The sequence below is a fragment of the Schistocerca nitens genome, chromosome 4 (assembly GCF_023898315.1).
Source record: "Schistocerca nitens isolate TAMUIC-IGC-003100 chromosome 4, iqSchNite1.1, whole genome shotgun sequence".
Lineage (NCBI taxonomy): Eukaryota > Metazoa > Arthropoda > Insecta > Orthoptera > Acrididae > Schistocerca > Schistocerca nitens.
In genome coordinates, this window is record NC_064617.1 from 485,935,020 (window position 1) to 485,960,655 (window position 25,636).

A 25,636-nucleotide genomic window follows, 5' to 3' on the forward strand; every position below is an offset into this window, starting at 1 on the left:
AAATGGTTTGGCCAAAAAAGTATTTTGAAAGAGGATATGAACAAAAAAGTAGGGTTTAGGGACAACAGGTTTAGGTAGCATTTTCTTGGAAATAAATGATGAGGTAAGATAATGGAAAATAAATAATGAGGTAAGAAATATGTGAACATATAAACACAGAAAGCATGCTTGGATAGAAATTTTTTGGTGGAAACAAATGTTGAAATAAGACGAAAGATCTATGAAATGAAGTTTTGGGTTGGACTGCAGTACCAAATGTTACACTGAAAACAAACCCTGTCCTTTCCTCCTGTGTTATTCTGCTATGTGTTCGTGTACTCTTGTGTATTTGTGTTTTTCCTGTCTTTATGTGTTTAGCTAACAAGATTTACGTTGTAGAATTTTTCTGATATGTTATTTACTATGTAAAGCTGTTTAGACATTATTTATTCTGTTTTGTTTTAATGATCATGTGTAAAGTTGATGTTTCAAAAGTTATCCTGATCTTTTATGTATGTACTTATGTCATAATTCTTGTAACACGGATGTACATGTTTATTTCTATTCTTTTGTAAAGCCTGTTTTACTACAAATGTTATCTGTATTGTTATGTTCTTTAATGATGTATTTTGTACCTTTGTAATTGTATTCTTATGTTGTAAATTTATAATTGTATAGACACCAGTTCTTCAAATTAAGTATCATTTCACTGCACACGTTTCTTTTGGTCAGAATATATGCACAGTATGTGAGAAGTTGGGACTGTTAGTGCTTGCACGTGTGTTGATAATTCAGCAAGGGACTGGTTAACAGCATTGCTGGTTCTAACGACAATTCCAAAAACTTTGTGACTGCACAAGTGGTGGTTTATGGACTTGCTATATTGTCCGCAAGACTCTTCGATGGTGATTGTGCACCTGCACAGTCGCAACAGATGGCTGCTGGCCGTCTCTACAAGGAATACAGTGGGTCTGCATCTTTGATGGCCCACCAATACCATTATTTCTACAAAGACTACAGTGGGTCTGCGTCTTTGATGGCCCACAAATATCATTATTTCTACAAGGACTGCAGTGGGTCTGCACCTCTGGTGGCCCACCAATACCGTAATCTCTACCAGGACTACAGTGGGTCTGCTCTGTGATGACCTACCTACTACCTACCAATATTCTTCAAAACTTCGACTGACTCTGCTATGGGTTTGCTCTGTTGTGGCCCATTACCTGTCTGCATGTCAAGAGTCAGCACCATCTTTCCGTTGGAAGGACAACACTACTTCTTGAAGACTGCATGGAAATCCACTACTTCCGTGTCCATTATCTTTTACTGCTCATACTTTGAGAAAAAAAAACACTGCAATTTTACTGTGATGAATGATCAGGACTGTCTTTATGGATTTCGAGAAAATTTTAGCTTTTGACCAACATTGTATCAATAAGAGTGTGCATTTGATTTCTTTCTTATTGTAATTATGAAAAATTTTTTCAAATCTGTATTGGCCACTGCCCAAAACGATTTGTAAAATCTTTTGTGGGAAGCATGGGGGCTATGTAAGTAGGCTGTTTAGGTTTTTATATTGGTACGTAGCGCTCTGTATGAAAATCACTGACTGTGCTGTGTGCAGTCTGAGGCTGGTCGGCATTGTTGCAATATTCGCCATTGTAGTGTTGGGCAGTTGGCTGTTAAAAGCGCATGGCGTTGCGCCGTTGGATGTGAGCTGCCAGCAGTGGTGGATGTGGGGAAGTGAGATGGCGGATTTTTGAGAGCGGATGATCTGGACATGTGTCCATCAGAAACAGTACATTTGTAACAATGGACGCCATGAACTGCTATATATGTTATGACTTTTGAACACTATTAAGGTAAATACATTGTTTGTTCTCTATCAAAATCTTTCATTTGCTAACTATGCCTATCAGTAGTTAGTGCCTTCAGTAGTTTGAATCTTTTACTTAGCTGGCAGTAGTGGCGCTCGCTGTATTGCAGTAGTTAGAGTAACGAAGATTTTTGTGAGGTAAGTGATTTGTGAAAGGTATAGGTTAATGTTAGTCAGGGCCATTCTTTTGTAGGGATTATTGAAAGTCAGATTGCGTTGCGCTAAAAATATTGTGTGTCATTTTAGTGTTGATCAGAATAGGTAAAGAGCGAAATGTCTGAGTACGTTCAGTTTTGCTCAGCTGTTTGAAAATCAAATAATGTAAGAGATTTACCAGCACAGTAATTCATTAATTTTTCTAAGGGGACGTTTCAAAGTTCACAACTTAATCTCCACGTAGAGACGTGGACTTCTGATTGATATTTCTCATTTGAAATTAGTTGACAGGAAAAGGAATTTCAGTGGAATTAAGAGTGGAATTCGCTAAGTCCTTTGCTTGGACTCTAGTGTTTATTGTATGTTAGCGAATTGTGGACAAGGAAATGGAAAGTGCAAAAGTGCTTGTATGGCTTTGAAATGTAGTTGCAGAGAAAAATGCTAAAACTAAAATGGACTGAAACAATGTCGAAAGACGAAATACCTGTAAGAACAGAATGGGGGAGAAAGCTAACGGAACTGATAAAGGAAACATTTGGCCTACTAGGTTAGACGATGCTGTGGTATAGCAACAAGATACATTTGCAGGTGAATTTCATTTCGACAACTGTGGTTGACTACCAGAAAATCAAGCCATAAAATGCTTTCAAATCAGCTTCACTTGGTGCAGGGATAAGTGGAAAATTAGTTTGAAATTGGCTTGTGGGCTCAGTAACAATATAATTTAAAGGTTATGTCCCCATCAACCAGCGCAAAAACTATATTGGTGTGGGATAACAGGTACAACTTTTAATTGTTGGGATACGATGGCAGTTCTAAGATTATAATGTGAAGCTACATAAAAGAAATGAGGAGGAATGCGACAGAATCTACTGTTGAATCTATGTGGTGACGCATACAAGTATTCTATCACTTTTCACAGTAAGTCTTATGAGATCGGCGAACATCTTCAGTAGCGAATAGAATTATACTTGTTTTGGTCACCAATAACATTTTTGTTAACATGTCATTACATGTAGCGGGATACCCTCATCATCAAATCTGTTCTAACCAACATACAGTCTTATGGTGCCTCCTACTATTTCTGGCAGGCCATCAGTGCCCAACATATGATGGAATAACAACTGGCCTTGTAAAGATCAGTGCGTCATCCGTAACAGCTGTAGTGCCAAGCGTATCATGTCTTTCACTGTGGACCGTAATAATTGGAGATACTGACTAAATGGATGAATACAGTGAACTATCTCTGGAAATAGTATCAGCTGCCTGTCAATACTTTGTCATCATCACGCTGTAGGACACCAGAGTTGCCTCTGATGGTGCCGAAAGTGGTTTCCTCGAAACGAGATGCTCACTGTATACTGTTGACACATGTGAAAAAAACACCATGCGTGGGTCACACGTGACCTGGCCGCTAGCAAATCGCTTGATGTCGCGGACTTTGCACACACTGTCGCATCAATACCCAGGAGGCGGTCTGACAACCCAGCCACGTGACACGCTTAGCTAATCCATTTGCCCAGGCGAGAGAACTCCAGCAGTTCTATGTACGGTCAAAGTTTCTTGGAGCTATTTTGCTTAGCTGTGACACATTATGTTTACGTTACATTCGTCCTTTAGCTTTGCACACCATCGTACGCAGTGAAACCCACGGCACCCACAACATTCCTCTGTAATGGTGCAAAAGCGTACCGCCCTGCGTCGTCACCCTCGAGTTCGGCGATGCTGCGAACAGGAAGGCCTGAGCTCGGAAGTTCATGTGAAGTGTGAAGTGGGTTAATGATGGTACATTGGCACAAAATTTCGCCACAATTCTGGCCAACACTACCTTTAACCCCATGGGACGGTTGTCACCCACCCTCTTACCTACATTTACACACTTCTTTTGAAGCCTCTGCGAAGTTAGAGCCGAGATGCCTGGCGCTGAAATTACGCTAATTTCCTTTGCGTGGTCGAGGAAACATTTCAGAAACACCGCCGCTCATTATCGACACGAAAAAACCTGACGGGGTGGCATAAAGGGCATAAATGAAACCACCCCTTTCCCCGCGGGCGTTGATTCCCAAATGTTTTGCGAAAGAAAACGACAGTTCACAGTGCGATGAGTAACAGGAAGACTTTCTTCACAACCTTCGAACTGGTGACACCCTCGAGCGTTTCAACCTTTCTCTAAGGACACTGCAGGGCGTGATTGCATCCCTTTGGAGTCTAGCGCGACTGCAGTTTTTGCTCAGGAATACAGAGTGCAACCACTAGGAACAGTTAAGGAACATTTGACGAAATCTGAATGTGATCGAAAGCAAAAAAGAAAGTTTATGCTTCTTGAGGTCTCCTGTTTCGGACCCTCGTGTAACGTGACCAAAAGAGGGTGGGACGTTGACACATGTGCGAATAAAATGGCAAAGGGTCCCTCTAACTTCAGCAACACACTCGGTGCCATCGGCGCATCTTTACTGAGCACGTTAAAAATATACCTGTACAGAGACAGCCAGCGACTGATTACAAGGCACTGGGATAGGCATCCCTTTCGACACCCCCTTAGATTTCGCAAGCTGCCAGCCGGCGCTAGTTCCACGACGTAGCGCCACGCACTTCAAACGTGTCGAAATGGTTGCCCGTCACACCGGCGCCTAATAATCAGTGACTGACTGTCTCTGTACAGATACGTTTTCAAAGGTCTAGACGACGGTCTACGGGTAGCACTGAAGACGTTGCCGAACTGGGGGAGGAGAGGTGTCCAGCCTTTGCTGCTTCGGATCACGTTCAGATTTCGTCGAATAGTTTTGAGTAGTCACTGGTGGCTTTTGGCTTTATCCTGTATACCAGAGCAAAAACTGCAGTACAGCTACACTCCAGAGGGGTGCGATCACGTTCGATGGCGTCGCAGGTCCACAATGTCCTTAGAGAAGAATTGAATCGTCCAGGGGATGTCAACAGTAAACAGTTGTGAAGAATGTCACACTGTTGCTCACTGCACTGCGGCTGTTGTTTTCGACTGCTAAAGGTAGGGGATTGAAAGTCCCAATGGAATGGGTGGTTTCACTTATGTCATTTATGCCACCCCCGGAGCCCTTTTCGTGTCTATACAATGTGGCGGTATGTCTGAAATGTTTTTCTCTGCCACTCGTAGGAAAACCTCGTGATTTCAACAAGGTCCGACCTCCGTCGCAGAGACGTCAAACGAAAGGGGGAATCGTGGAAGAAAGGGTGTGACGACCTTCCCACCGCGTAAGCCGTCCACGGTGGAGTTGGGCAGAATTTTGGAGGAATCTGGTGCCAATGTGACATCATTAACCCACATTACACCTCACACGAAGCTCTGGCCTTTTCTTCGCATGTGTCGACACTTTGCTGTTTCAAGCGCCGCCGAGCTTGCGCCATTACGGGGGGACGTTGTAGGCACCTTTGAGTCAAATTTCAAACTTCTGCGTCGCAATGGGAGGTGATTACGGGGTTTCTAAGAAGTGACCCCTCTGTGTTGCACGACCAGGCGAGGTGGCGCAGTGGTTAGCACACTGTACTCGCATTCGGGAGGACGACGGTTCAATCCCGCGTCCGGCAATCCTGATTTAGGTTTTCCGTGATTTCCCTAGAAATCGCTTCAGGAAAATGCCGGGATGGTTCCTTTGCAGGGCACGGCTGACTTCCTTCCCCATCCTTCCCTCATCCGATGAGACCGATGACCTCGCTGTTTGGTCACTTCCACCAAATAAATCCAATCTATGTTGCACAGTGTATTTTCTCACCGTTGTATGACTTGGATGAGAGGTTGGTTACAGAAGTCTACAATTAACGTTCCACCTCAAAATCCCCTTATCATTCTGGAACTGGTTGCCACAGGATGGTTGCTTCATCTACGTAAAAGTTTGAAGTTTCTGGGTGTCATGTCAGGAGAATATAGGAGTGAGGCAAAGTCTGATAACCTAAATAAGCAGCGTATGTCACTGTGCCCTGGGTGTCACATCAGGAGAAAATAGGAGTGAGGCAAAGTCTGATAACCTAAATAAGCAGTCTATGTCACTGTGCCCTGTGCAGAATGAACTGAAGTGTAGGCGTGGGGCAAAACCATTCGCTTGGACACCTTCTTGCGATGCTTTGTCTTTACAGCCACCCGCAAACTAGTCTCGTCAGGCGATCTCTTAGAACACTCGTTAGACGGTTTTTTCCCTTATGAACGACATGTGTTAGCCACACACCACGGTAGCCCAGAAAACAGCATCAATTTACCTATGATTGTTGCGTCTTAAGCTTTTTCAGTGGTAGTGAATCCGCATGTTTCCACAGGTTGCTTCGCTCCTGTATCCAGGGATCCTAATGGACGAAAGGCAATATCATCTGCAAAACATCAATGTTTGGTGCAGTGTCTCGGGGTGCTAATGGACGAAAGGCAATGACATCTGCAGAACATCGATGTTTGGTGCAGTAACTTACTGTTGAAAGTCCACACGAAAAGTTCCTTTTAGTCTGTTGTTCTGAGTTTTCGCCGCCACACGATACGTCACACTCGATGCCGCGGTATGAATCCACGCACTCTAGGCGAGGAGAGGAGCACGATGGAAAGTACACCCACCAGACATAGTTAGAAGTCCAAAACTCTGAAGTCAATAATTGAACGCCCTATAGCTATCTGACTACTTTCGGAAAGATTGGGAGCTATAACCACTAGACTGGAATAGGTTCGCTGCTAACAGATGATACACCGTCTCCAACTGACTCCTAGCAACTCCTGTCAATAATTTTCACACAACAAACAAACAGCACAGTTGAGTCAATAAAGAAACGGCCACACAAAAACATCATTCTCTAATTTGCTCTGAAAAAATCTATTTGTTATCAATTAACCCTGGCTACGTCCGTCGCCTTTACTCACCTCCACGTAGTTACTAGCTCCACGGTCTGCTCTGAGGCGTCTTTTTATGGCGTGCGTCCTCAGTCACCACACCACACTCGTAGAGAGAAACAGGAAACGGGGCGCTTCATGTTTGTATCTTGTCATGTTTGTATCTTTTTCAGTGCTGATGAACAGCTTCCAAAAAATCTCCTCTTCCGTTCAAAAGCAATTACGAAACGAATCTCGATACTGAAATGTGTGTGATAAAGTACGTTCCTTCAGAGTGATAGTAGTCAGTGCAACATCGAGAATATGGATATTATGGATACGCAGACTGACATTAGATACTGTGCTTTAATTATATTCAGTTTAACCCATTTTGACTTACTAATATTTTTCTCCATAGTCAACATACATCGTTTCACACACCTCTCAAAATTTTACAATTTTTTGATAGGAATTCTTTATAAATGTATCCGTATTATTTATTGACGTGATGAGGAATGAAGATAATACTATTGTAGGAATTTTCGTTGGTGTGGTACACTCTAAGAAATACAGGCATGTGCAACCTCACTAGATATTTCTCACACTCATGCCGTGTATCACTTTCCTTTGTTCTTGCTTTCAACACTACACAGTTTCTGGACGGTGTTTCATTGACGGGACTGGAGGAGATAAAACTAACAAAACTCGAAAACGATTGTTTATAACTCGCAAAATATCGAAAGAAATCGAGTGTATTATACACCGCTAAACAGATCGACTTCTCGGCTTCCACGATATTCTTCGCCATTCCTCCGCTTTCTTCAGCAGTCGCTAAGAGTTAACGGAACCATTTTACACGATTACGCGCATCCATTTTCGTGAAGAAACAGTGTGATTTATACGCCAGATGCCGCACACTGCCGCTGCAGAGCGGTGACGACGCAAATCACGATGAGGAGCATGTTAGGTTCTGTGAGATGTAGCAGGTGGTTTCAGGGCGTGCAGCAACCACGACGGACGCCAGTTGGAAACTTTGCGATGAGAAACACGTCACGTGAACGTGATCATCACCATTAGAGGTTTGATCCAAAGACATTGAAACACCCTTCATAAGATGACACCCAGCGGTAGAAGAATTATCATCAGGACTACCTTAAAATGGCAAGTCAGGTCGTCGAAATAGTGCACCATTTGGATGTCACCTGGTTGAATATCAATCAGCTTTTCAGAAACCGAAAACGTTGTTTCTCGTTATTCAAAGGTTTGATGTTTTGGATCTGCTCCCCTTAGCGCCTTTAACTACGAACTACGCCTGAGCTAACGCTGTTGCCTACGTTCGAGCCCCTGGAACCTCACACTGCTCCCCCTCTTCCCTCGTTAGGAACACGAACAACAAATCATCATTTTGAGGAGGTGAGTTGTCCACACAGGACGCGTAGAGAACCGCAGGAAAACGAGGCGTGTGGGTGAGGCAGCCGGCATTATTTACGGAAGGCGGTATGTCTGATCCGTTGGCACCCGCGCAGCCTACCGCTTGGCCGCTGTCTGCGGCCGTGCAGCCCAACCGGTTATATCCGGATCGCAGAGTCGCGCCGCTGAGGGTCGTCGGTTCAGAACTCGTCTCCTCCTCCTCCACCGTTGGCCTTTGTTCACGAAGCGGCTGAGCGAGGCCACTGCCGTAGACGCAGGTATTAACTAGAGAATGTTGCAGCCGACAACGCAATGTCACCAAACGCGTCAGCGGTCCAATGCACTACTTACCAGTTTTCTACTATCGAAAGCTCCCGTATTTAAATGTAACTGCTGGACTTTGTTGCTGACTAATGCTATCACTTGAGGGAGATGATGATGTTTGGTTTGTGGGGCGCTCATCTGCGTGGTTTTCAGCTCCCGTACAAAGTCCCAATCTTTTCTCTGTGCAGTCTCGCCACTTTTCCCGAAAGATGATGAAATGATGAGGACAACACAGTCCCAGGGCGGAGAAGAAGACGGACTCGGGCGGGACTCGAAACCGGGACCCCGAGATCCAGAGGCAGCAACGCTAGTCACTAGACGAGAAGCTGCGGATGCATGAGAGAGAGAGAGAGAGAGAGAGAGAGAGAGAGAGAGAGAGAGAGAGACAGAGACAGAGAGAGAGAGAGGTGGGGGGGGGGGGATATTGTGATGTGGTGCACGTCATGTTTATTGAACAGGAAGCAGAAGAACAGTTACTTGAAGTAGAGGTCCAACACCGAGCGAGATGGTGCAGTGGTTATCATACTGAACTCGCATTCAGGAGGACGATGTTTCAAACCCGTGTCCCGTCATCCTGATTCCTCTAAACAGTTTAAGGCAAGTACCGGAATGGTTCCTCTGAAAGGGTACGACCGACTTCCTTCTCCATTCTTCTCTAATCTGAGCGTTTGCTCCGTCCCTAATGAGCTCGTTGTCGACGGGACGCTAAACACTAGTATAAATAAACTGTAAACAGTCCTGATCGCATAACTTACTTAATATGGTGACCGGCTTCGATCTTTTTATCAGACCATGAATATCTGGCGGAGTCGGTGGCGCATGGCAACCCTCTTGCTTCTGGCTGGTGGTGTATTGTGAAAGGTCTCTGTTGGATTTCTTTCATGTTCATTTCTGAAATCTGTTGTCATTTACGGCATAAATTCCTCTTCTAAATTTACTGTGGCGTTTCTGACTATCTGGGAGGAGACTGAGTAGTGGAACGTGTTACTTTTACACATAAACAAGAACGATCTGTCACACTACTACACTTTAAAACACAGTTTATATGTAATTCATGTCACACAGTCTCATACGGAACCTACATCCGCTTTCTTTTAGATACTGTCTGCTAGAGAACAGTAGGACCAACGTCGGAACAGGTAGCTACGCTTTCTAAAAGCAGAGGTTTCTATTCTTAGTATGGTCCTGTCCGTCCCTTGTCAAGTTGGTATAGGAAGCTGCCTCTCTGGCCACTTCCGTTTGTATTTGTGAGCCACACTTAGGAAGGGACCACGGCAGTCTGACCGCGGCGAGCGTCTGAAGTGGTAAGATCTCCGGCTAAGCGCGTGTCTGCTAAGTCCGCAGGACAATGGATTTCTTAAGTTCAGCCTAACTGAAAATTTAATCACCTTTATTTCAGGTTTAGCTCTAAAATATCTAATGTTATCTTAAATTGCAACGCAGTGTAATTCGCGTGTGAAGTTCAGAATATCTTCCGGTAGTTGCTTTGTCACAACTTTGTGAGTAAAGTGGAACCACGTGTTGATCAGTAACTCTAACTAAGATTATCAATCTTAAATGCGAATGCTCGTGTGATTATAACGTCTCGTCTTGACAGTAATAGCAATTTTTCTTTATATTCAAACCACGTGGGGTGTACTTTGTGAGACCAGTACCACGTGCTTATACAACTGTTTGACCCATCAGGTTAATAGTAAGACGATAGTAACCAGTTCGAGGTTTTTCTTTTGTAAATTGCTTTTCGATCTAATTTATTTTAATTATCAAAATTCCTGCGGAGTTACACTCTTTGTGTAAACCAAGTTGACCACGTGAAGCATGTGGTGTAATCATCAAAGTAGCCCTCAGCTATTCTTTTCGGGAAGATTTCACAGACAATTAGTATGAATTTAGTATACCAGTGTGTGGTAATTACATCACGGACAGGATTGTGCTACGAACGTAACTTCTTTGGGTGAAAATTGAATCGGTTGGTTGTGGTTAATTTCCTCTTGCATATGTTTCAACGTTCTTCATGTGTTATTTTATGAATGCAGTCTTGTATGCAGTCTCCCAATCTTGGCTCCATATTTGATGTGTTCCGTAAGATTACAATCTCACATTTTTACAATCCTAAATAAGGCACCAGTTTAGTTATGAATCAAGTTTAATATGCTGAAATTTCAATGATCAATGGTAAAATAAATTTCCAAATATAAACTGATTTATTTCTTTTTATTTAAATTCTCTTTTTTATATGTATATCACCGGTTATCGTATGACTATTAAAAGATTATAATTAATGTTAGTCTGGTTGGGAATTTGGGAAGCTAGACTGGATACCTGGTGAAACAGTTGCGCAGTAATGCAAGGTTAACTTCCCCAGACAGCTCACAGCTTTTAACCCGCTTTTATTGTCTATCAGCACCGTAATCAGAACAAATTAAAGTAACAACATTACAACTGTTTGGCAGTACCTGAATTTTTGCTGGAGGAAGGAAATTTTTCTTAATGCGGCAATGCTCTGAGGTGATTTTATAACGATTTTAGATACAAGATCTATACAAAAAATGTACTCGTTTTCAAAACTTCCTTTGTAAAAAAAATGGTTCAAATGGCTCTGAGCACTATGGGACTCAACATCTTAGGTCATAAGTCCCCTAGAACTTAGAACTACTTAAACCTAACTAACCTAAGGACATCACATACACCCATGCCCGAGGCAGGATTCGAACCTGCGACCGTAGCAGTCCCGCGGTTCCGGACTGCAGCGCCAGAACCGCTAGACCAAAACTTCCTTTGTACACTTGGCTTCATTTTATGGACTGAAGTAACTAATTAAGAAATATTATCTATTGTAATAAATAGTAAAATTATCATTCAATAATTACCATGCAAAATAACAATAACAATATTCAGTGGAATAGCGAACCCATCACATCTGTGTATTCTGGTGGTCACGAACTCCTGCGCACCGCTACACTAACTTCCTGATATTTTTATAGTGATGTCCAACAGTAGGCAGCACTTGCGCATGATGAAAAGGTTCAACATTCACAAATGTGTACCTCGAATTTCCATCGGGAAAAAATACTTCCGTTGCAGCTAACACAGGAAAAGTCAGTGAACACAATTGCAACCAGAGGGTCTGAAAGGGCTAAGTTGAATTAGGAGATATAATCTGAAGACGGTTGTTCTGAGAAGATCTCTATTTATTTCAGAGAGGCTAACGGTGTCGCACGTGTTCCGTCTCTCCGCTAGGTGGCGCGAGGGGCTGCGCGAAGCCTTCAAGAACGGTAGAAGAGACTGTTTCGTAGCAGTTGTCTTTCTGCTCGCATGTGTGACGTTGCGGGAATTGCGTCGGTAGTCGACTCATCTTTGGGCTCTTCGCAGTAAAGCAGGATTGTGCCTTGGCTGGAAGTGTGCATCAGAGCTCGGGAGGAGCCTGGAATTAAACACTAGATTCCAGACAGGTGGGTGTGACCAGGTACAGTGCTGACCTGTGCTGTCGGAACCACAAGACCGCCTCGGCACGGAATGAGGTGCTGACCCTCTGTTAGAACCTTCCACCTGCTTCCACGGTGGATCGAGAGTTATATGGGAACCAGCACCAAGGAGTTCTTACGTTACTTGGATTTTATGGTGAGCATCCTTTCTTGTTATATCACGGGAAGGATTGGATGATGCCTATGCATTAGTAACTTTTAGTGGCGCCAGTACTGCCGGGTGGTTAAATAGCGAGGGAACTGAGTTTTGAAATTTGAGTATATTTCTTCAGGAGGCGTTGTCTTTTTTGTTGTAAACTGCCTTAACACTAAAGCACTGCAATGTTCAGCTATGAATTTCCGATCTATTATTCAGTATTTACGGTTTCAAGCGAAATTTTAATGTATGGTCATGTTTAGTAGTGCAGTTGTCGCTTTTGGACTTAATTTTATTTAAGTACTTTTATTAGTTTAATATGGTAGTTCCCATTTTTTTTTAAACTTTTGGGTCATTTGGCAAAATCGAATAAAAGTCATAAGTTCGCTCGAACGTTAACCCCGTTTGATTAACTGATTTTCTGCAAAATTTTTGTATGTGTATGAGTGTAAACGGTATCTTGTTTCTGCTTTAGACTGAGTGCTGTTGCTCCAACGTTATTTGCCCGAAGGGCGACCTCTGCCGGCGTCATGTTTGCGGGGCTTATGGTACCCGCTTGTGATTAATGTTGATACTGATTTGAATTGTAGAATATTTTTATTATTTGTTGTAAATCTTAAAGATTTAATAAAATGTCGGTTTGTAAAACTTATGGCCTTCGGGGATCAGTTAGCTTCTAAACGTGAATGTAAATTGTCCTTCCGACTCATCTTGCTTTATTTCCCTTTTTTAAAAATGTATACGTGTGATGTTCAAATGCTTGCTACCTGACATCTACTTACGAGAGTTTTAAGTTCTTAAGTTTGTGTTAATAGAGTCGTACTGTTCATTTCAACAAATGAAACATCTGCTTTTTCGTATTGTGATGAGGACAAATAAATTTATGATGGTTCAAATGGCTCTGAGCACTATGGGACTTAACTGCTGAGGTCATTAGTCCCCTAGAACTTAGAACTAGTTAAACCTAACTAACCTAAGGACATCACAAACATCCATGCCCGAGGCAGGATTCGAACCTGCGACCGTAGCGGTCTTGCGGTTCCAGACTGCAGCGCCTTTAACCGCACGGCCACTTCGGCCGGCAAATTTATGATGAAGAAGAACTTTTTCCTGACATGCTCTCTGTGAAAACAACTTGAGCCTCAGAGAACAAAAATTTTGGAATTCCAAATTCTGTCATTTACCTAATACTACTGCAGGTTATGAGTATCTACCTCCATATTCTGCATACCACTGAAGTGCACAGCAGTGGACATTCCTCAATGTACCAGTTACTAGGGCTTCCTCCCGTTCCATTTACGTATGGAGCGCGGGAAGAATAACTGCTTAAACGCTTCTGTGCGCGCTGTAAATAATCTAATCTTGCCCTCGCGATTTCTACGAGAGCGATCTGTCAGGGGTTGTAGTATATTCCTAGAGTCATCATTTAAAGCTCGTTCTCGAAACTTGTTAAATAGACTTCCTAGCGACAGTATGCGTCCACCTTCAAGTGCAGGTGCAAACTATAGCTTTTCTGTTGCTACTGTGATCTATAACATTTGAGGCTTTAATGAAGCAAATTGGTTACACATGTTATCATCCAAAGTATTTTCCATCGCTGGTCACTACTTTCTCCCATCTTTCGGGCAGTGTACGAATCCCGCGCCGAAAAAATTGTTCATCTTTTGAAGCGATCCACGAATCGATCCAATTTGTGACTTCTTCATGAGATCGGAAGTGTTGGTCAGCCAAGCCGTGCGCCATTGATCTAAACAGGTGATAGTCAGAGGGAGCAATGTCTGGAGAATATGGCGGGTGGGGTAGGACTCCCTATTTCAACGTTTCCAAGTACGTTTTGACCTCTTTTGCAACGTGGGGTCAAGCGCTGTCGTGCTGCAAAATCACTTTATCGTGCCTCTCGCTGTATTGCGGCCGTTTGTCTTTTAATGCTCTGTTAAAACGCATTAACTGCTTTCAATAACGAGCACCTGTGATTGTTTCAAAATGTTCATATGTATGTGAAATCTTATGGGACTTAACTGCTAAAGTCATCAGTCCCTAAGCTTACACATAACTTAACCTAAATTATCATAAGGACAAACACAAACACCCATGCCCGAGGGAGGACTCGAACCTCCGCCGGGACCAGCTGCACAGTCCACGACTGCAGCGCCTAAGACCGTTCGGCTAATCCCGCGCGGCTGTGATTGTTTCGCTTGGTTTTAACACCTCATAGTACACGATTCCGAACTAGTCCCACTAAATGCAGAGCATGATCGTGGAGCCGTGAATATTCGGTTTGGCCGTCGACGTGGAAGCATGGCCGGGATATCCCCATGATTTTTTGCGTTTAGGGTTATTGTAATGAACCCATTTTTCGTCCCCGGTCACAATGCGATGCAGAAATACCTTCTGTTTTTGCCTCTGAAGCAACTGTTCACAAACACAAACGCCGTTCAACGTCTCTTGGTTTCAGCTCACACGGGACCCCAAGTTCCTTCTTTCTGAATCATGGCCATAGCCTTGAGACGTTTTGAAATGGCTTGCTGTGTCACTCCCACTAACCGTGCCAATTCTTCTTGAATTTGACGCGAGTCTTCACTCAGCAACGTCTCCAATTCTGTATATTCGAAAACATCTCTTCCACCACTATGTCGGTCTACGACGTTAAAATCACCGTTATTGAAGCGTTGAAACCACTCACGACACGTCCTTTCATTAACAGCGTCCTTACGAAGCGTACTTGAGAGCATTCTATGAGACTCAGCCGCTGTTTTGTTCATATTAAAACAAAATAGTAACACCCCCTGCGAATGACGAGAATTAGGCTCGTAAAATGACATTTTCAATCAAGAACAACTTTATGATGCAGACAAAAATCGACTAATGTTTGAATGAGGTTATGTTAACCAAGGCCCAAGCTAACTGCCTGACGTCTGCGATCTGTTTCATTCGACCGCTACTTACCGTTGTCGCGGAGGCAAAGACGTACACCTTGTATAAATATCGGCTAAAGCACATTGTGAAGGCTTTCGCTGGTATTCGGGAGTCACGTTTATCGAGCGGCGTTTAGAGGAGGGTCGCTGTGGCACTAATTGCTGAGGGAGGATTCAGAGGGCCCATTAGGGGAACTAATTACAAGGGCTCGACCGGATAATTACCCAATAACGAGTTCTAGGCTACTAACGAAGATTTTCATTTGGAGGCAGCGACTGAAGTACGATAACAACTGTTGCCCTGCGACTCGTCCGTTTTCGTCAGCAGTAAGGAAGCCCATTGACCGTCAAGGGTCGTGTAGATAAAGTGTTCTGAGAATAATGTCTGTTGAACGTTAAAACACCAGGAGACTAAATGGGGGAAAGTAAAGGAATTGGAACGTGACCTCGAAGGTTTCCGGAATCGAGGCAGGGATCCATTATCGTCGCTGTATCGCTGTTGTCTTTGACGCATAGCGCACCATCTCATTTTGATGTCGTCACACCTCGTACTCATTCACTAATGTAATTAGGACTGTAAAAATTTTTTAAACGTCAGCACATGTAGCTACAGCAATGTTGTTATCGAAGTAAATGGTTCAGGCATCACTATTAACGCGTCGTTCTGCAATTAACTCAGTGTGATAACTCTTTAAAATAAAATGAAAAATTTGCTAAAGCGTATACAAAGTGGTCAGAAACAGTTTGAAAAACTTGTTTGTTGCAGAGGAAGAAGTGCTAAGAAATAATAATTAAGAAAAAAATCCGATAAGTTGCGCCGTTTCGAGTTATTTAGCATTGAAATTAGCCAATCAGGTCGTTGCGCGCGCAAATTCAAGCACTTGCACGCGCTAAAATGCGATAATGCACAGACGCCTGAGTGTCCATGAATTACAGCTTGCTTCACTAACAGTTACAATGTGTCTTTTTTGAAAGTGATAAATTGAAACGATATGAGCAAAAGCTACGTTGGATCGGCTTGAGGAGAACAAATTTGGCGACTCCTCCTCTGGCAGGCTGTTTGAATTTGCGCGCAAGACGACCTGATTGGCTAACTTCGACGGTAAATAACTCGGCGCAACGAATCTAAATTTTTTTTCTTAGCAATTATTTCTCAGTTCTACCTCCCTCAGCATCCTTACACGCTTTTCAGTCTGCTTCAGACCACCCTGTGTAAGTAAATGCCATTTGGTACTATTGGTTCATACTGACTTCTGTCAGTGTATGCTATTAATAAGTGTCGTTTATGATAATCATGATAATCGTAAACAACAAAATTCAATTCCACATGCATCATGACTCTACACTCAATACATACGTGATGATCGTGCTGGTAATGGTCGTGGTAGTAGTGATACAAAGAAAATAGTTTAAAACCTCGTGCTGCTCCTTACTAATAGGGCGAAGGGGGCGCAAAGCTCAATATCCCCGTCAGCAGTGTCACATGTTCACAAGCCAGTATTCCGTCACACTGTGGAGAGTTTCGGAATTTAACCCTGGTCATTGGTGCAAGGTCTATGATCAGAAATCTCCACAATATTTTTTCTCTTCCCCTTCCCCGTCAAATATTGGCAGCGGAAACTACTTCCATCACTAGGATTTGGACCAGAGTCGAACGCCAAAACCAAGGGCCAAGTGTGCGTGAGCTACCTCGGTTGCGATGGCGGATAACTTCTTAAAACCACACGTGCATACCACCAGACGTTTATAACACGATCTGATCCCTGAGAATGTTTCAAGTGACATCTAAACCGAGACAAGAGCGTTCCCCTGGTTCCTGGTACACGGTGTGGCTCGCAAGCTGACTTACCACCTGTTGGAGAAGCTCAGGTCTGCGCTGAACGTTCCGAGGGCTGTGGTGCCGCATCTGGAACAAATGAAACCACGCTCTGAGACATAAGTTTTATTGCAACGATGTTACTGACAATACCCGCAGTTAAGTTCAAACGCTGGGTTGTGGGCAAAGCACAGCAGTTCCCTAAACATTCTAAGATTTTCCATTTGCAATACCTATAACGAGCGCATCAACGAAAGGAACGTATGATATTGTACGCTTTTGACTTGGAGCTAATGTGCTGTTACGTTGTCCAACAGAAAACTGGTTATTTTTTTGTGCGGTTTATTTAATAATAAAGCAATCAATATGCTCCTTTAAACAAGTATTTTATCTCTGCACTCTTTCTTCAAGAGTTTCTGAAGGCATTGCTCCATTTTTAAAAAACTGTACTTGATTCAATATCTCTGCTGATTCAGAATGTAAGAGGATTAAACATACAACAAAATTACGAGCTCCTTTTGCGTAATGTCTTTTGCCGAATGTCTCGTTTTTATGTCTTAAACTTTCCATGAATTGGGCTTGTTACGTCTTATGGGTTTCACATTGGGTACATGTAAGGGGTGTTCAAAAAGAAACGAGCCGGAGGCATAATTACAGAAACCAGTACCTGTATGCTAGACGTATTGACCCCTCGCTTTTGAGACGCTGGTCCCACTGTGAGAAAAGACGGTGAATGGCTGTCTCATAAAATTCCCGTGGCTGCGATGTTAACCAATTCCGCACGTACAGCTGCACGTCGTCGTCCGAGGTGAATCGTTTGTCCCTCAGAGACTTTTTAAGGGGACCAAAATGGCGTAATCACAGGGCGAGAGGTCCGGACTGTATGGAGGGTGGCCGAAACCCTCCCATTTGAATTTCTGCAGGAGTGCCGAGACTGTGTTGGACATGTGAGACCTTGCAATGCCGTGCAGCAGAATGACCCCACGGGTGAGACTGCCTGGTCGTTTTGATTTGATAGCTTGGCGAAGGGTGGTCAAGGTCTGTGAGTCTGCATTCACTGTTGCCCCGTGCTGCATGAAGTGAATCAGAAGGGGGGGTCCCTTAAAGAGACTCCCAGGGGCAAACGATTCACCTCGAACGACAACGTCCAGCTGTACGTGCGGAACTGGTTAACATCGCAGCCCCGTGAACTTTATGAGACAGCCATTCACCGCCTTGTGTCACAGTGGGACAAGTGTCTCAACAGCCAGGGTCAATACTTCTAACATAGAGGTACTGGTTTGTGTAGTTATGCCTCCGGCTCCTTTCTTTTCGAACGCCCCTTATACTATAGGGAAAAGCCTTAACTTTTCCCATCTCTTATACAGGGTGTTACAGAAAGGTACGGCCAAACTTTCAGGAAACATTCCTCACACACAAAGAAAGAAAATATGTTATGTGGACATGTGTCCGGAAACGCTTACTTCCATGTTAGAGCTCATTTTATTACTTCTGTTCAAGTCACATTAATCATGGAATGGAAACACACAGCAACAGAACGTACCAGCGTGACTTCAAACACTTTGTTACAGGAAATGTTCAAAATGTCCTCCGTTAGCGAGGATACATGCATCCACCCTCCGTCGCATGGAATCCCTGATGCACTGATGCAGCCCTGGAGAATGGCGTATTGTATCACAGCCGTCCACAATACGAGCACGAAGAGTCCCTACATTTGGTACCGGGGTTGCGTAGACAAGATATTTCAAATGCCCCCATAAATGAAAGTCAAGAGGGTTGAGGTCACGAGAGCGTGGAGGCCATGGAATTGGTCCGCCTCTACCAATCCATCGGTCACCGAATCTGTTGTTGAGAAGCGTACGAACACTTCGACTGAAATGTGCAGGAGCTCCATCGTGCATGAACCACATGTTGTGTCGTACTTGTAAAGGCACATGTTCTAGCAGCACAGGTAGAGTATCCCGTATGAAATCATGATAACGTGCTCCATTGAGCGTAGGTGGAAGAACATGGGGCCCAATCAAGACATGGCCAACAATGCCTGCCCAAACGTTCACAGAAAATCTGTGTTGATGACGTGATTGCACAATTGCAACATTACCTTCCTTCAATTGGGCCAAATGGCGGTGAATCGAGGAAGTACACTACATACTGACGAAACTAAAATGAGCTCTAACATGGAAATTAAGCGTTTCCGAACACATGTCCACATAACATCTTTTCTTTATTTGTGTGTGAGGAATGTTTCTTGAAAGTTTGGCCGTACCTTTTTGTAACACCCTGTATAAGAGGCGATCAATACGCTTCCGTTTGATAGTGTTGCTGCAACGTAGAGCGACACAAATGGTGGTACATAAGACCGACATGTAGACAAGGGATCACTGTGGCATTCGTGTCTTTCTGACGAACGTGCGGTAAATGCGGAAACGTGCACTATAGCGCCGTTACTACCAAATGCGCCCGAACAATCCGAACGTGTCGTTATTCTTTCTTGGCTGCCGAAGTACAAACACCAGCTGACACCCAACGGAGAAATAAGAATGTGTATGGGACAGCATGTCTGTCGAAAACCTCCATTATTGAATGGTGTGCCAAGTGGCGTGCTGCTGCTTCATGACGCATGTCCCCATATAGCAAATGTCGTAACGGAGAAGTTTCGCCAACTCAGCACCCGCCCTATAGTCCTCACACGATTATTAAGCGTTTGGTCCCTTACACAGACCTTGACGGGTTGACGATTCCTGTCGGACGAGGATGTGCAGCAGGTAGTTACTGACCTCTTCATGCAGCACGATGCGGTGTTTTACCAAAAGGTTATCATCAATCTGGTGCGTCAGTGAGATGCTTGTCAGTTCCGCAGCTTTATAATCTTTTTATAGGAGAAGATCCACCGAACAGCTATTTTTTTTTCCTTTGAACTTTGTTTAGAGATAGGTTTCCGAAACTTATATTTCCATTACCAATGTTCAGTGATGCGGTAGGATTAGCATACACGATTCGCTAGAGCCATTTACTGTTAACAACTCTGAAACCCCGCCCCCAAGCTGCTGTCGGCGCTCAACCACGATCGAGAAGCAAATGATACACAAGTGGTTAACAGATGGCTCTGAGCACTATGGGACTTAACGTCTGAGGTCATCAGTCCCCTAGAACTTAGAACTACTTAAACCTAACTAACCTAAGGACGTCACACACATCCGTGCCCGAGACAGGAATCGAACCTGCGATCGTAGCGGTCGCGCGGTTCCAGACTGAAGCGCCTAGAACCGCTCGGCCACCGCGGCCGGCTCTTCTTCCATATTCTATGATTGTTTTACATTTTTCGTTTAAGCTTAATCGGAAATTTTAAGTTTAAGGGAGGTGGTGGTCATAAAGTCTCCCCCCCCCCCCTCCTTGGTGGTAGATGCGAATTGACACAACTGTCGTCTTACGCCACAAATAATAGTATTACATGACCTTAGAACACATGGACATTATATTTCTCTGGGTTGACAGCAACAATGGTCTCAACAATGATTCCTTTCCCTTTGGTTCTTTATTGTTTCCTGTTCAGTGGCACTTGTCCAGTGTTAGATACAACTGTGATTGAAAATGTACTGACAGCAATTTACTGACAGAGGAATATCAGAGATTTTGGAAGAATTTACAGATTCTAAAATTGAATTTGATGAAACTGACGATGTAGTGAGTGAACGTGAAGAGAAATATGTTGTGCGCGAGGATGTGGACAGTGATAGAGTCCCTACAGACGTTGAAGATGAACTCCGGGCGTCTTAAACTGATGACGACGCAGCTTGCGAGATTAGTGACAAGTACATTACAAGCACTGGAAAAAATTTATAACTCCAAGCCTCCTCACATTAGAAGACGAGTAGCACAAAACATAGTGGCAGAAAAGAAGGCATAAGAGACGAACGTAAAGTAGGAACAATAAGAGCATCATCTGAAAAAGTTTCGGTCTCCAGCATTAGTCAACGTCATAATAAAGCATACCAATGAAGAGGCATTGAGGCAGAAAATACCCAAGGCACACAGACTTGAATTAATGGCTACATAGGGCTTCTTCTTATTCTGGGGAAGGAAAATGACAGTAAGTCATCTGTTACAGATTTATGGTCCTACACTTCAGGAAGGTTTGTTTATACAGCTACCATGAGCCGAACTACATTCCAGCACCTTAGTAAAACAGTAAGATTTGATGACCAGATAGTCGCGAAGCGATAGCACGAAACGTGATAAGTTTGCTACAATACGAGAAGTTTTTGATAAAATGAATTAATTACTGCCTAAATATTATTTTGTTGATATGCGCACTGTTATTGATGAAATGTTGTCATTGTTCTGTGGCAGGTGTCCCTTCAAGGTGTTCATGAAAGAAAAACCTGGTAAATACGTTATACGTATACACATGCTCACAGACGCTAAGATCAGATATAGTATCAGCATGGAGCCTTATGCTGGGGAAAGAAATGATGGTACACAACAATCAAATTCCGCTGCAACTGTGGTCAAACGCCTGGTGGTTCCTATACATAATTCAGGGCGAAATGTCACCACAGACAGATATTACACTTCAATTGATGTGGCCGACGATCTAGGGAGGAGTCACAAACTAATTTTCGTGGGAACTAACAAGAAACATATACCTCAAGAACTGAAAGATATCTCAAGACGAGAATTATAGTCTAGTAAATTTGCTTTCAGTGATACTAATACTGGAAGTATTCCAATCACAATTGTTTGTTATACCCCCGCGAAAAACCCAAAAGAAATCTACTGTTCCTATCATCTCAACACTATGACGCTGCAATTGGTTCACCAACTGACACTAAGAAGAAAAGTTATAAATTTATATTATAATGAGACTAAAGGTGACGTTGGCATGATAGATCAAATGGTAAGGTAACATTCAACTATGAGGGCTACAAGAAGGTGGCCGCTGTCTGTTTTCTATACTCTTGTGGACATAGCAGCGGTCAATAGTTGTACACTATTTTTGTAAGACTTCCCGGACTGGAATAAGAAAAAGCCTAATCAGCGACGACTTTTTCTTCAAGAACTGGGACTACAGCTCACGAAACCATACATTGAAGAACAGGCTACAAATACTGCAGGACTGCCAAAGCCTGTAATTTCAAGTATGGAAGGTATTCTCGGACGGAAAATCAACCAGAACTTCGGTGCAAAAGTAACTCAAAGAGTTATATAACGACTTTTACTACTAATTTTTCTTAAGGTAATGATACTTAGTAAACTTAAATGGCGAAGTAAGTGAAAGTTATAAAATGCATTTTTGAAAACAGTTTTAAAAGAAATATTCAGGTTCTGGATGCTGATTATGCATCAACGGATGTTTCAGAAGTATGTTATTAATGTAATTGAAGAACAAGTGATGAATTTTATTTATTTTTTGAATTTTTTGTGGTGGACACAAAGAACACCCCCCATCCCCCTAGGTAGTACAAGTTACTGAAAATGGTTGGCATTGCGAGGGTTATGGTTCCCAGTCTTGTATCTCCAAGTGAAGTGTTGTAATGTGACGCTTCTGCGTATTGTTCGCTGTGCTTCGTGAGTCGACAAGGGTTATGCGGCAGTGAGGGCAAGCAGTCTGCCACACTAGCGAACTCAAAACGCTTAGCTTTAAAGCTGTTCTAGACCTTGTAGCTTTCAACCCCACAGAATGTCTTTTGCAATGATAGCCACTTACGCTGCTTAGTGTAGATGCGGGTGAAGCGTCATTACAAAAAAAAAAGAAACCTCAAAAAATTCATAAAAAATAATTACATTTCCTGGTTTATCAAAAATGTTCCTAGTAATGGCACGTGTTTTACACAGAAATGCCGATACAGCAAGACCACAATGCAGTGTTATAGAACGACTGACATCTGTTAAGAAGAAAAGGGGCGCCTCATGAGAGAATCGCAGGACAGAAAAATTGTAATATTCGTTAAAATTAACCTTTAATTTATTGATCCTTAAAATGATTCACAGACAAAGGTAAACTACGGTGACAATTCACTATGTCAAGAATAAAACTTACTAAGCATCGAACTACAAACAGAATTACATTAATCACTAGTGGGACAAAATTTCTGTCTATTTTCAAAATATTGTATAAATGCTGAAGGCACCTAAATGCTATGTGGAAGACTGCTACACAATAAGCAAATGCGGTGAAAACCAAGTGCGTCCTGCAATCTGTCTTCCACCCCACTCTTGAACGCCACTGGTTGGGGGGGGGGGGGGGGGAGTTTTGCAACCTTGACAACCGAGAATTACTCTGCGCCTTCTATAACGCTGGGAAGTCCGGAAAGTTTTCTCCAAAAGCGCCTGCTGTAAGAGTATCTCCGTAAACCGACTAGATGTTGGCGTTGGATGAGCTCACACGCAGTTCGTTTCACATGCTGTGTACGGTAAAATGGCAATTGCTCATTATCTGCATATGCTTCTAGGAAACACTGTGGACGTTCCTGGTTGAAAGATCATCACTACTATCACTACTTCGTAACACTACAGTAATGGTTACAAGAGATACTAACTTTTTTCCGAATACTGACCTTGATGCGTGACACGATGTAGTGGAGATTACAGGCTGTTAAACAAATGTAAGAATAGTATCTTCCACGGATGGTTTACCTATCACGCACATATTTTATACCATGCACACATGACAGTACATTTGAGTCATATATATCACATACTCATAAACATATCCTGAAAATGCCTTCTCCAAGTTGTGGGTAGTTCCCGCAATAGACCAGAAATTGCTTCATTACAGCAACAATGCATTGGCAGCCTGATGTTTTCCAATTTCGGTCAATTGAGAAATACAGAGTCCAGAAATAGTGATTTACAGTAAGTATTGCGTTCGCGCTGTAACCTACCCGCATTTTCATTTGAAATGGGCGAAATGGTGAGGGTGAGGAAAGTGTCGCTAAGAAGAGGAGCTGTGCAAGGGAAACGAGTTTTGTAAGAAGTGCCTACCCTAAATGTGGATTGTTAGCTTGCTTTTCTGAGACGGAGTTGCAGTGAGCACTTGCAATGGAGTGGGAATTCCTTGGTCATTATATGAAAAGACTGTTAGAAATAAACAGAGCCAATTGTGCCATTGACTCATTAGTTCGTAGTTTAACAAAACACCTACAAAAATTTAATATTTATTTTTCGTCTCGTTAAAAACAATAGCATTCCAAGGAAATTACTTTCTTTTTAAATTTTGTTCGGCTAATGGTGTTGATGTTGGCGGGATTGAGGGGAACAATTGCTAATACCTGACTGCACTCAGGGCAGTGGTCTCACAGAGATTGGGAACCACTGCTCGGAGCTGCGTGGATGTTTTCAGCTCCGGCGCCATCGGCTATTGTATCTGGGCTGCAGCCTAAGCTTGCATGGTCGGCGTATTACAGGTTTTAACAGTTGTCTGATAGGCCGTTCCTTCCCTTTTCCATTAGTGGTCAGCCAGCCTAATTTTACGCTTTTAAGTTAAGGGATCTTCAATTGGAAATTATTTTATGCTGTGTCAGTATTGTCCAAACGAATGGTTCAAATGGCTCTGAGCACGATGGGACTTAACAGCTATGGTCATCAGTCCCCTAGAACTTAGAACTACTTAAACCTAACTAACCTAAGGACATCACACAACACCCAGCCATCACGAGGCAGAGAAAATCCCTGACCCCGCCGGGAATCGAACCCGGGAACCCGGGCGTGGGAAGCGAGAACGCTACCACACGACCACGAGATGCGGGCCCAAACGAATAGATGAAAGTTTTTTAATGGTCACTCGTCGAAGGAAAATATATTGGGACGCTGATAACCTAGATAGTGAGCGTCCAAACGCAAACAACTATTGCGATGTTTTGGGGAAACACGGCGTAAGAGTTTTGGCGGCAGTTGACCCTAGTTTCGCAGCCGCCACTCGCCACTGGTGTGGGGACAGGACTGGTGTAGCGAGCCGTCTGAACGCCGCCTCACCTGCCAGGTCCACGCTCACCGCCGCCGCCCACACAGTACCGCCGGCGGTCCGACTAACCGGCCGACAGGCTCTGCTCCGGTCGCCGACAATCAGCTATGCAAATGGCGGCAATTAGCGTGGGAGGGAGCTGCTCGGACGCGCCCCCCGGAAATCGACGCCAGCGGTGAACGCTCGCTGTCCGGTGCCCCGTGCCGCCACACCGTGCTTTCTGACTCCCTTCGCGCAGCCTGTCTCGTAAAACAAGTGCGGCACTCCGTTACGATGCGAGATAAGAAAAATATCTGCTACCAGTCGCAAATACGAGAGGACTACCCATAAATCAAATACAAATCCGAACTGCATCCACATCTAAACGCCCGCATCTCGTGGTCGTGCGGTAGCGTTCTCGCTTCCCACGCCCGGGTTCCCGGGTTCGATTCCCGGCGGGGTCAGGGATTTTCTCTGCCTCGTGATGGCTGGGTGTTGTGTGGTGTCCTTAGGTTAGTTAGGTTTAAGTAGTTCTAAGTTCTAGGGGACTGATGACCATAGATGTTAAGTCCCATAGTGCTCAGAGCCATTTGAACCATTTTCTACATCTAAATACCGGGTCATTCACAAGCAACCACAGGGATCCAAAGACGCCTGCGCAAAAACTACAAGACATACAGAAGAACGACTCACATCAGAGGATGGAGCCTCTGGCAAAGTTTAGATTCGCAATGCACGCTGTGGCGTAGTTGCAATGCGAACCACTAGGGGCAGCGGC

General features: G+C 43.6%; 1 protein-coding gene across 1 annotated transcript in view; it reads right to left on the minus strand.

The window, feature by feature from the left end:
• Window positions 1-25,636, minus strand: part of LOC126251632 (F-box only protein 32) — a 554,853-nt gene that overhangs the window by 391,273 nt on the left and 137,944 nt on the right. The window contains exon 2 of the mRNA XM_049952177.1: window positions 16,950-17,006. Within this exon, the coding sequence (XP_049808134.1) occupies window positions 16,950-17,006 (57 nt within the window). The remainder of the gene's footprint in view (window positions 1-16,949; window positions 17,007-25,636) is intronic.